The sequence below is a fragment of the Marmota flaviventris genome, chromosome 10, assembly GCF_047511675.1.
Source record: "Marmota flaviventris isolate mMarFla1 chromosome 10, mMarFla1.hap1, whole genome shotgun sequence".
NCBI classification, from domain to species: Eukaryota; Metazoa; Chordata; class Mammalia; order Rodentia; family Sciuridae; genus Marmota; species Marmota flaviventris.
The window spans coordinates 90,777,529-90,790,254 of NC_092507.1; the positions used below are offsets into that span (position 1 = coordinate 90,777,529).

General features: G+C 32.1%; 1 protein-coding gene across 2 annotated transcripts in view; it reads left to right on the plus strand.

Moving 5' to 3' along the window:
• Nucleotides 1–12,497, plus strand: part of LOC114098916 (pancreatic alpha-amylase) — a 49,392-nt gene extending 36,895 nt beyond the window's left edge. For both annotated transcript variants that reach the window (XM_071618099.1, XM_071618100.1), the window contains exons 2-11: nucleotides 5,253–5,466; nucleotides 5,822–5,968; nucleotides 6,787–6,984; nucleotides 7,499–7,729; nucleotides 8,573–8,706; nucleotides 9,419–9,541; nucleotides 9,619–9,718; nucleotides 10,642–10,760; nucleotides 10,860–10,985; nucleotides 12,287–12,497. In XM_071618099.1, coding sequence (XP_071474200.1) covers nucleotides 5,299–5,466; nucleotides 5,822–5,968; nucleotides 6,787–6,984; nucleotides 7,499–7,729; nucleotides 8,573–8,706; nucleotides 9,419–9,541; nucleotides 9,619–9,718; nucleotides 10,642–10,760; nucleotides 10,860–10,985; nucleotides 12,287–12,476 — 1,536 coding nt within the window. In that variant the 5' untranslated portion in view covers nucleotides 5,253–5,298 and the 3' untranslated portion in view covers nucleotides 12,477–12,497. The remainder of the gene's footprint in view (nucleotides 1–5,252; nucleotides 5,467–5,821; nucleotides 5,969–6,786; nucleotides 6,985–7,498; nucleotides 7,730–8,572; nucleotides 8,707–9,418; nucleotides 9,542–9,618; nucleotides 9,719–10,641; nucleotides 10,761–10,859; nucleotides 10,986–12,286) is intronic.
• The last annotated feature ends 229 nt before the right edge of the window (nucleotides 12,498–12,726 follow it).

A 12,726-nucleotide genomic window follows, 5' to 3' on the forward strand; every position in this document is an offset into this window, starting at 1 on the left:
CTGCTGGGCTTGACCTCCCCTGGTAGTTTGCTGGTCTAAATGGGCAGTCCTGTGCCAAAGGCTAGGCTCTGATGGTGTCTGCCCCACAGGAAAAGGATGGACCAGGCCTTCTGTGTACTTGGGCCCCTCAGAGGTCCATGTGGGTGGATTTGGGCCACTGGGCTTGACCTCCCACAGTAGTCTGCTGGTCACAAGGGATGGTCCTGCGCCAAAGGCTAGTTTCTGGCTGTGTCTGCCCTGCTGGGAAAGGGTTGGGCCAGGCCTACTGTGCACCTGGGCCCTGCAGAGGCCTGTGTAGGAAGATCTGGGCCACTGGACTTGACCTCCCCCAGTAGTCTGCTGTGAATATACTGTGTATACAAAGAGAGATATGAAAAATTGTACTCTATATGTGCAGTAAGAATTGTAATGCATTTCGCTGTCATATAAAATAAGAAAAATTTAAAGAAGGAAAGATATAGAAAGAAAGAGCTGTGTGAAGGGGAGAAAGAGGGAATATAGAAAGGAAAGAAGAAAGGGAAAAGAAAAAAATTCAAAAAATTAAAGATGGAAAATAATAAAGATGTCTTCTCATTCCCATATCTTATTCTTGGGGATACAAAAGTATTTCTGATAAGTAGAAAGAATTATTAGAAGTTGAAAAGTGTGGAAAGGAAAGAGAATGCCAAGTGATGAAAGAATGAAAGGTGGAAAGAGAAATGAGTTTGTAACAATTTCAGTAGGACCAAGACTAAAAATAACAATGCTGTAATAACAATATCATAGCAAACAAGCTTACTGAGATTTTATCATGTTCATACACTAGAATAACAGCTTTACTTGCATTAACTTGTTTAATCATGATAATTTTATGACATAAGCATTACTTTATTACTTTAGTTCATAGATAAGTTAAATTTACAAAGGCCAATTTCCAGGGTTACACAACTGATAAATGGAAAGGTCAAGATTTAAAACTAGCTTGTCTTAATCTTTAGGTCATGTTCTGAACCATTACATTTTAGCATTTGTAACCTTGAATCAAGTGTGAAGTTAAAATGATTTCTCTCTCAACTCTTTAGAGCATCAGCTCTATATTATCACCAACTATATAATCCATCTTCTCTTCTAATCTGATTCTAATTCTCAAGCACATCTAGTTAGTGTTTTGTAATCCTTGTAAATTTTCCTTTTTTGTTTGTTTTTGAAAACTGTTCTCTGGTAATGAAAGAGCTCTTTATTCTCTCCTTCCTATACCCTCTACCCCATCTTTTATATCAATTGATGGTATCTGTATTTTCAATATCTCTCTTGGTACCTTGTCAGCTATCAAGGATCCAGTTTTCCAGACCAGATAATTCAGACAGCGTTAGCCAGGACATTGTTTGGGGATGACATCTGTTCTGCTCAGAATCTCTGGTAAATCAGTAAATATGTTGTGTGCCATTCCTCAAAATATCATTGCTTTATTGGAAACTCCCAAATTTCTCTGGTATTTTGCTTCTCACACCTATCTCTTAAGTTGTTTTTGTATTCCCATGTAGGTTTAAAAGTGGACGCTCAAACTCAGGATTTTTTGTTCCTGTGACCAATCTATCTTTAAATTGCACTGAAAGTGACATGGGCATTGCCATTTTCTACTCACCCAACCTTTAAATAACAGAGTCCCATTTAACTCCATTTTTTTCTCCTCAGATATCTACTTAGCTACCATTTCAATCTTCACCAGATTTATTGCATCTCTCTTCTCTGTATAAGTTAATTATTACTTAATAACAATATCTCATGTCTTATAATTGTATGGGTGGAACAGATGGCCCTTCTGCTGGTTCAGCCCTGGAGCATTATTCATCTACTGTTAGCTAGTGGGTCAAAACTCAGATGATTGAAATGGCTAAGGACAACCAGACTTCTTTACCTATCCATTCATTCCAACTCTGCACACAGCACAATAGACTCTGATTTTGATAAGATTAAGCCTCATGCAGGTCCTAATAAAATTTTTGCGTGTTTCTTGTTGACTGACATTTCACTCTATAAGGAAAATCACACACTGAGTAAATCAGTCCCATAGACTATATAGGAAGAGAGTCCACATAGGTATGGCCATTGGAAAATGTTATTCATAGGGTAGCCCTTATTGCAACAATCTGCAGTACTCTCCTAATTCTCATTCTTATTGCTATAATCCTAGTTCAGATTTTCATGACTGCCTGTTTAATAATCTGCAGGACTTCTATTGTTTCTTCCCAGCTACCTGTGCCTTCTAATGCATCTGTTATACTTAAAAAGTTCTAATCAAGTTCCTTTCCTGTCTAAAGCAAACAATCAGTATCTTGGTATAGGCTTCCAAGAAAAGTGTTTCTTTCTTCTGACTTTGAGCATTCTCAATACATCTTTACCACCTTGATGTCCATGGTTCTCCTACACCTCAACTTATGGTTTTAAAGCATTTCTTTCCTCCTTCCCCTTACTCACATTTGATAATTCTATTTTTCTTACTAAAATGGAATTTTACCTGATCTTTTTTCATTAAAATCAAACTCATTCTTCGAATCAATTTCATCTTCCCCTATTCATGTCAGAAATTAATTACTTTTTGTGTCAATAAAATCTTAACACACTTTACTCATGACTCCCTTACCACAATGATCTGACCCTTCACTTTACTATTGTTGGCTTTTTTGTGTGGCTGTATCCCTTCTCATACTTAACCTCTAAAATAATTCTACTAGGATCTGACCTATCATATATGTAATTTAACATTTTTAATGACCATTTGTAAAGAAGCAAAAAATGAACTGAGGTTATTTATGTTAATAATAGATTTTTATTTATCTTAATTTCTCTCAGAATATTAATTCATCAAGTAAAAACAATTATTCATTTTCATGTTCTGGTTTTATATTAACTCTGAAATACAAATTGTATTTTATACTTAGAGCATATCTCTGTTCAAATTAGCAACATTTCAACTGCTCCATAGATAATTCTTGCTCGTGGCTACTTTAGTGACATTCCAAATTTAGAAATATGGAAGAAATGTTGATGTAACACAGAAAATATCACTTCATAGTCAGACTTTTTATATTCTGCCCTGTCACTTACTACAGAAGTTTGGGCAAATTGCTTAGTCTCTCTGGGCCTTAGTTTCTTCATGTATATGAAATTTTTGAAAAGACAAGGGTTGAAGTATTACACAATTTCTGACATGGTATTCATTTATTTATAAAATGAAGACATAACACATACTAATCTCAATGTCTTGCACGATATGGAACTTAGAGTATATGTTAGATAGCCATTTATTGAGCGCATTAGACATACTAATCATTTGCTAGGTTCTAGGAATATTGCATATGATGTCTGCCTTTTAAAAGCTTAGTCCAGAATGGTGAACATGTAAATATTTAATTATTTATAACACATTTACAATATAAATGATATGTATAATAATTTGAAAAGCTGTTACACGGCAGAGGAGTTATAAACTATGCCTAGGAATATGAGTGTAGGCTTTATGAAGATGTTGCTTCAACTCAATATATGCCAGGTACACAACAATGGTAGAAGAGGATCATAGGAAGAATACCAGGAGGTATGAACTTACATGTAAGACACATGGAACTTTGATTGTCCACATGGTTGGTCCCAGGAAAGACCAAAGGAGAGTCCGGTGAATACTAGAGAAATAATTAGGTAATAATTGGAATAATAACTCTTTCCCAGAGATAGTACTTCCTCATTTCCCCTCATCTTGATAAATGATATCATTGCCAAATATCTATATCTTTAGTGTCTGCATTTCATAATTCTTTAGATTTAATATATCCATAAACCTGTTGCCTCTCACCTTTGAAACATCCTCTCTGTGCCCTAGTCAAAGTCACCCACTTCTTTTCTGGGCTACTATAAAAAGCCTCTAACTTATCTTCCTTTTTTCATTCTTATACTCCAATTTCTGATTTCCTCCAAGAGGCAATGATGATTTCCTTTTAAAGTACAGCATGCTCTTTCACCACTCTTTACAGCATCACTACCTCTCTTTCTTGATTCATTCTAAGATCTGACCTACCTATCTATCTTCAATTCATTTGCTTTTCCATTTATCACACATGCTTTAGCCTTGCTAACTTAAAAAAAAAGATCCTCGAGTATTCCAAGCTTTTTTTGCCCATCAGTTTTTGCTTTCTCTTCTATCTAGATTGGACTTTTTCTTGTCTTCAAATGACTACTGATTTTTAATTCTTTAATTCACAGCTAAAATCACTCCCTCAGTAATGTTTCACTGACCATCCAGTCTGAAATACTCTGATAGTGATGTTACTCTCTATTTTATTATGCTGTTACTTCATAGTAGTTTTTATCGAAACCTGAAATTATTTATCATCACTGTTATTCTCATTACTGATATTATATTTACTTGCATATTTTGTTTTTCTTCCACTAGAATGTAAGCTCTCTTGGAATAGAAAAATGACTGTCTTGCTCATCATTATATCCCTTATATCATCCTTAATATTTGGCAAAGGAGAACACTCAATCCTTCTTGAAAGGATGGATAATATTTTCCCACCTATACTATTAATTAAGGAGGAAAAGTATGTGCATTCTTTGATTTAGTGTTTTATTAGACATCAAAGATATTTGGCTATGGGGATAAAATCATAACCACCACAAATTCTGCTATTCCAGCATAAATCGTACTATTCTAGCACAAAATCTACTCTCTAGCCATATTATTAAGCACTTGAATTGATGAGTGGGGGCGTCCTAATTCTCTAATTCATGGGCATTTAAATTTCAAGTAGTTTTTAAAATTTTAATGCAGAAATGTAAATAACTAAAAATTGGTGTGTGGGAAGGAGTAGAAGAAAAATAATGTCTTGTTTCTTTTTGGAAATTGAAATATTACAAACATTGCAGATAAATAGTTCAAACAACATTTTGAGTATAAGTTGAGTTATGTCTAATTGTAACTTTCTATTAGTGAAGCACATCAGAAATAAGATCTACTTCTAGGTAAATAATACATGAATGAGGACTGTTTACATATGTCACATGCCAGATATTTGAAAAGACTAATATTCCTTTAATAAGAACAACATTAAGTTCTAAAAGGTCATTTAAGATTATTTTCTTGGGAGATTTTATGAATGTTCTTCACCTGTTGAGTTAACATTATTATTGATAATCTTTTTCACATTCCAGTGTTTGTACTCTAAATATTTATTCATGTTAACGTTTACTTTGTCAAATGTGTTCTTTTACAGGAATATAAATAGCTGCTAGAAAGAACAGTGGCAGCTTCAGAGCAAAATGAAGTTATTTTTGCTGCTTTCAGCCCTTGGGCTCTGTTGGGCTCAGTATTCCCCAAACACTCAACAGGGAAGGACCTCTATGGTCCACTTGTTTGAGTGGCGCTGGGTTGATATTGCTCAGGAATGTGAGCGATACTTAGCTCCCAATGGATTTGGAGGAGTTCAGGTAAGGATTGTTCACATCATAAATTGCAACATTTACTTGAGCTTATGATAAATGCTATAATAAAATGGCAACCCGTTTCTGTGAAATTGAGATAATATTTTACTTAACATATAAGCCCTCTGAAACAGTTTTCTGAGGAAGAAAAAATTTAGTATTGGTGGCAACTTTATATTTTGTTTCAGGATAACAGCAGGACATCTTTAATGGGCTGTTAATATTTTAGAGTGATTATAAAGTACTGTAGCTGCATGTACAAAGATTCAGCAATAATTTTAGGTTATTAATTTGTTTTAGAGGTTTTAATGATATAAAATAAGCTATAATTTGATACTTATTTAGATTGCTTTGTTTGTAGATCTCACCACCCAATGAAAATATTGTTGTTAACAACCCTTCAAGACCTTGGTGGGAAAGATACCAACCAATTAGCTATAAAATATGCACAAGATCTGGAAATGAAAATGAGTTCAGAGACATGGTGATAAGGTGTAACAATGTTGGTGTAAGTGAATTTAAGTTTCCTTTAAAAATATTATATAGGAAGATAATTTCTTCTTTTTCTTTCTCTTCTTGAGCAGAAAGTTTCTGGGGCTTGATTTTTTAAAATTTTATTTCATACTTGAGCTATAACTCAAAAGGAACTATTGCTTTATGTTCAACCTTTATAAATCCTTATTTTTGTGCCATTCATCTACTAAAGAAAAGACCATTTAGTTCAAAGAAGAGTTTATTTGTAAAGCAATGCATCAACTTTAAAACTTTATAACTAAATACATTTCTTATTAAGCATTAGAAATTCCAATTACAATAATTGCTGTGATTTTTATGTGATTTATCTATAAGTAAATTCCTGAGTACTCTTCTCCATCATTTTTTAAAATAAAAAATAGCCATTTTCTCTTTAGAGTGAGTAGTGTAATGATAGGCAATATCTATCTTCCTTTCTTCAGATACTAAGCAGAGAGTAAAGGCTAATAGTTTCTTTTTCCTTATGATCCACTGAAATTTCAAAAATTAATAATTTCTTCTGTCTCAACTGATTGTTACCTCCTCAAAAATGACTTTCTTAATAATTATCATAGTTTCTGCTTTTCTCAATTCATCATTTATGTAAATATATGACCAGACAACTAGAATAGATATCACTCTTCATTTCACATTAGTTTCCTTTCATGCTTCACTTTTTAATCTTATTGGAAAATTAAGTTATACAATAATTATGAAATATTTTATATTTTAATGAATACTCTGTAAAGTTTAATCAATAATGTGTCATATTTTTACCTAAAATCAAACTGAAGTAAACCCTTTGCTTTTCAGGTCCGAATTTATGTGGATGCTGTAATTAATCATATGTGTGGTGAAGGGGGAGGTGCAGGAACAAGCAGTACTTGTGGAAGTTACTTCAATGCTGGAAATAGGGAATTTCCAGCAGTCCCATACTCTGGTTGGGATTTTAATGATGGTAAATGTAAAACCTCAAGTGGCGGCATTGAGAGCTATAATGATGCTTATCAGGTAATTTTCTTTTTAAAATAATGATCTGAATAAAGATCTACCTATGCCTTTAATTATGCACATGTAACTTACTTAAACACTGATTTTAAACACTAGTTTATATTCCTAGGTAAAATAACTAACCATGACTGCATAAAAATAAAAAAACTCAATAATCAAAAGCATTTTGCAGTCATGATACTAGTTATAGAACTCAGTGATAGAATACTTGCCTGGCATGTGTAAGGCACTGGGTTCACTCCTCAATCCCCAAAGGATAAATAAATAAATAAATAAATTCCTCCAGTCAACTAAAAAGCTCATCTACTCATCAACTCATTTTCTACCTTCTCCATTTTTATGCTAGAAAATATTTCAAAGTGCACCACAGAATAATGCCAATATTCCCAATGCCCAATTTAAAAAATGAACTATGGAAATATCTGTTGATGAATAAATGAATGAATAAATGATCAAACAGATTCTCAGGTGAAAGATGATATTTTTAAAAAACACAAAATTTTTACCTCAACAGGTCAGAGATTGTCGTCTGGTTGGTCTTCTTGATCTTGCCCTGGAGAAAGATTATGTGCGCACCCAAATTGCCAATTATATGAACCATCTCATTGATATTGGTGTAGCAGGGTTCAGACTGGATGCTTCTAAACATATGTGGCCTGGAGACATAAAGGCAGTTTTGGATAAACTACATAATCTAAACACAAAATGGTTCCCTGGAGGAAGCAGGCCTTTCATTTTCCAGGAGGTACATTCATCTATATATGTGCATAAAAACTGCATCATTTCATTCACTAGAAAATAAATGGCAGATTTAATTCAATAAGAAATTTCTGTAGGTTAATGGCTGAGTCATTAATATACTGTAGTATTCTTAAAATTTTTATTCAGAAATAACACATTTAATTCTAGAGGTAGAGGATGCTATCATTTATAAAGTACCTACAATTTGGCCATAACTATGGAATAAGTATGCATTTTCTCAATTCATTAATTTGAAACATTAATTCAAAGTATGTTATTTGGAATTACAGGAAATTTATTTAGGCTACGAATTCCTGATATTTATTACATTTCAGAGACCATTGTACAAGATCAAAAATAAAATAGTTGTTGTATAAGCCATTCTGAGTTTGGGTCTTCACTATACCACTATTGGCTGTCTAAGTTTTTAATCAAACTGATTTTCCTTTCTGTGAAAAAAAAATTTTATGTAAACAAAAGGACTAATGATAATGTTTATGTTTTTGTTCTGTTTGGAAAATTAATTAGTAATTAATGAATTAGTAATTATCAAGCATTGATAAATATCGATAAGGTAGTAGGTTCTATGATAGTGTGAGCTTTTTCTAATAATTTATGTGCAAGACTAAATGAGATCAAGATTTTCACAGGTTACCTTGCCAAGAGATTTCTTTCAATGTTGTGACATATATTTTATCAAAACAAAATAAGAATCTCAGTGTGATGAAAGCAGTTTTAAGCATTTCAAATAACAAATGTTTTAAAGCTATTTTATATTAATTTTTTCATTAAAATACTTTAAAAGTTTTCTACACTACATTTATATTTTACACTGTTTTTCAACCAGGTGATTGATCTGGGTGGTGAGGCAATTACAAGTAGTGAGTACTTTGGAAATGGCCGTGTGACAGAATTCAAGTATGGTGCAAAACTGGGCACAGTTATTCGCAGATGGAATGGAGAGAAGATGGCTTACTTAAAGTAAATATAATTTGTCATTTATAGTATTTTACAGATCTATTAGACATACTACTCCAGTATGAGTTATTGTCTTAGAACCTTCTTAGATAATCAAGAAGTAGATTATTAATAAATGTTATTCTTCCTCAAACCACAATTAATCATCTTTTTAATTTAAAATATCAGTCACAAGGAAGTATTCTGGAAACCAAAACATCACCTAAATATTTTCATCTATCTTTTATTTGAGTACACTATATTTGAGTTATATTTCTTGTTAAAGCCAGGTTATTTTTAAGAGGATGCTACCATTTATAAAGTGACTACAATTTGGCCATAACTATGGAATAAGTATGCATTTTCTCAACTCGTTAATTTGAAACATTAAGGTGTTCATTCTAAAGGAATACAGTGTTGAAGCCTCATTTTAACCAAGTTTGTCTTTCTGTATAATGTGATATGAATATTACCCTTTCAGAAATCCACATATCATGCATATATTGAAACCTTTAAAAGAAACTTTTGTATGACAAAAATCTTGCTTATGAAAGGATACAAGTAATCCTACATATATACAAACACATAATGAATTTATAGTTTTGTTAATTTAAAAAACACTAAATTCTATGGAATAATTAGAGAGTTTGTGTAAGTATGCTATATAAAAAGAGATGCAGATTTAGGTTACCCTAAACCTATTGTAAAAGAATGAAAATATTTATTTTTTTAATAGGAACTGGGGAGAAGGTTGGGGTTTCATGCCCTCAGACAGAGCTCTAGTCTTTGTGGATAACCATGACAACCAACGAGGACATGGAGCTGGAGGATCATCCATTCTTACCTTCTGGGATGCAAGGTAGGAAAAAAACTCACCTTTTAATGAGAGTAATAATATTCTATTCTTCGATTGTAATATATTTTTATAATTTTCAGGCTGTATAAAATGGCAGTTGGATTTATGCTTGCTCATCCTTATGGATTTACACGAGTAATGTCAAGCTACCGTTGGCCAAGATATTTTGTGAATGGACAAGTAAGTTTTGAATTTGTTCAAAATATCTTTTTTTCAAGAAAGAAGTAGGTAATTTTCTTTTAATTTCTCATGAGTTTGTTGCATTCAGTATTTATCATCAAGTATTTATTTAAATGGAAACATAATGCTGATCTCTGATTTTTGTAATGGAAAGGATATTAAATACATAAAATTTATGTTCTCTTTTTTCAAAGAGTATGAAAACTGTTCAGTAATAGGACAGATATCCACACACTAAGAAAAGAAGCTTATGAAAAAGAACAAGTTACAGGGTATAAAGTATATACTTATCATAAGTACCCAATTTCATAGAGTTGATATGAGGATTACACATGTTAAAACTTATCAAGAACTTAAATCAGTTCCTGCTTTTATTATAAGAAATGAATACTATGAAAATATTTTTTTATAAAAGTTTTATGGTGTGCAAAGAAATGGTTCAGCTGAGCTGAAGTTAAATGAGGAAAATATCTTAAAAGTTGAATGAAATGATATACATTACAGAATTAAAAAATTCCAAACCACTTCAGGATAAGTAAGTATGAGAAAAATATCAGGGATATGGTAAAAACATTAATCCAAATATCAATTTCAAAACTGAACTGAGAAGTAAATTATGAAGATGCTTTAAAAGTTAAGTGAGGGTTTTCTTTTTAAACTAAAGATTTCAGAAGTAGCATCATTAAAGAGACTTCATATCTAAAATAAATCCCTTCTGTATAATTCAGACAGATACCTAGAGAAACAGAGTTTACAGAGATTCTAAAAATTCAGTAAAGGTCTATAAAAATTGTATACATGATGTATTCTAAATAAAGACACTGCAGAGACAAATAGCAGGACCAATTAATTGAGTTTAGTATAATGAAGGAAGTGAAAGATAGATGTGTGTGTGTTAAAAATCTGTTTTTGTTTAAATTAAGGATGTTAATGATTGGGTTGGACCACCAAATAATAATGGAGTGACTAAAGAAGTAACTATTAATCCAGACACTACTTGTGGCAATGACTGGGTCTGTGAACATCGATGGCGCCAAATAAGGTAAGAGTAATACATATCCTCTAACATTTTCCTTAACATTTTCCTTTAAACTGTTTGAGTTTAAGAATAGCAACATTTTATATGATACTATGCTTTTAGAAACATGGTTATTTTCCGAAATGTGGTTGATGGCCAGCCTTTTCAAAACTGGTGGGATAATGGTAGCAACCAAGTGGCTTTTGGAAGAGGAAACAAAGGATTCATTGTCTTTAATAATGATGACTGGTAAGTAGATATCAATTTTAAATAATTTTTACACTGTTAAGTTCTAGTTTTATTCTATTCCTGTTCATTGACTTTTTTCATATCTTCAAAATCCTTTAAGTCAGGGAATTAAGAAAATAAGAAATCAGAAAAGTAAAGAAGAAAAATGATGATAGCATTTATTTCCCCCCCCCTATTTTTATAAGGGTCTTTGTTTTAACTTGAGCTTTCTTATGCATCCATGCAATATTGTGTACTAAATATTATGCATATTATGCTAATATTATATGAGCCACTAAATATACCAACAGTTATTTTAAGGATGGCAAAATCTCTAAAAGAGCATGGCTTTCAATATCAATCTTAGTATTGGAATATCTTTTTTTAGCTCTGTATCTCAACTACTCCACTATCTGCTCCTTTGCTATACATTCTTCACTTCCTACCTCTCAGGGACAAGTACCACTTTAAAGTGTATGTGTTAGAAATGTATCTTATGGCCAATGATATTCCCACTAGATTTTTTTAGTTTTACTTCTAAATCTTCTCATTTTGGCCTTTCTTTAGTGATACTGATAGCCTATTCTTGTAGTCTAATGAGTCTTTCATATGGAGAACTACAGACAGAAGAACTCTGCCAGCTTTGGAGTGTCTCAGTCCCAGCCCAACTTCTGCTCATGTTTAGCTCAGGTTAGGCTAAAATTACATTTTATTGGTCAAAAATAAATAAGTAAGTAATGTGTCTTTTTTTTTTCTAAAAGAGCCTATGGCTAGATCTTTAATTTCTGTGTTTTCCGGATAGAAGAACTGAAATAAATTTGTACAAGATAGTTTTCTATTCCAAGCTTTATAATTCTTCATAAAAGTGCTAAAATATTTTTACTTCTATTTCTATTTATTTTTGGTCTCTTGAAAAAAATATTTTTTGAAGAAAAATTCCAATTTTAATTCTTTAAAGCAATCAGTATTTTTATAAATTCACTAAAAGACAAATAGAAAGTATTTATGTTTACCACAGGCAGTACTTTTATCTAAGGGTAGCAATTCCTGTAGATCTTCACTGCTGTTCTTCAACCTTTATGGTCTGGTAATAGTCACCACTGACTAGGAATGGATAGGTGTTCTGTATGATTACATTGTACTGAGAGTGCTGTTCACATCCACTGGAAAGATCTCTGTGTTTCCATTTTCTTCTTATTGAGACTTTGACTGCTTAAAATTCTATGGCACAAAATTAAGCTGTTTATTTACTTTAGAGAGAATCTGAATTCTTATATTTGACAGTAATGAATTTAAGTTAAATATCAAATTTTGTTTTATAGGTCATTGTCAACAACTTTGCAAACTGGTCTTCCTGGTGGCACATATTGTGATGTCATTTCTGGAGATAAAATTAATGGAAATTGCACAGGAATTAAAGTCTATGTTTCCAGTGATGGCAAGGCTCAGTTTTCTATTAGTAACTCTGCTGAAGACCCATTCATTGCAATTCATGCTGATTCAAAGTTGTAAAATTTAAATTAAATGCATATACACAGCATTATCAAGTGTCTTTTTATTGTAAATACATTAGTTTCCATAATCCTTTAAATTTTATTATAAGATTATGTCATCAACTTGAAAAGGTCAAGCATTAAAAAATTGCATTACTTATATGTATAATTATAAGAAAACAATAGGCAAGGTGTTATTGTTTTAGAAGACACACTTTAACCTGCCTGTCAAGGGAATTTCTAAGAACTCAGAAAGGCATTTTGACAAA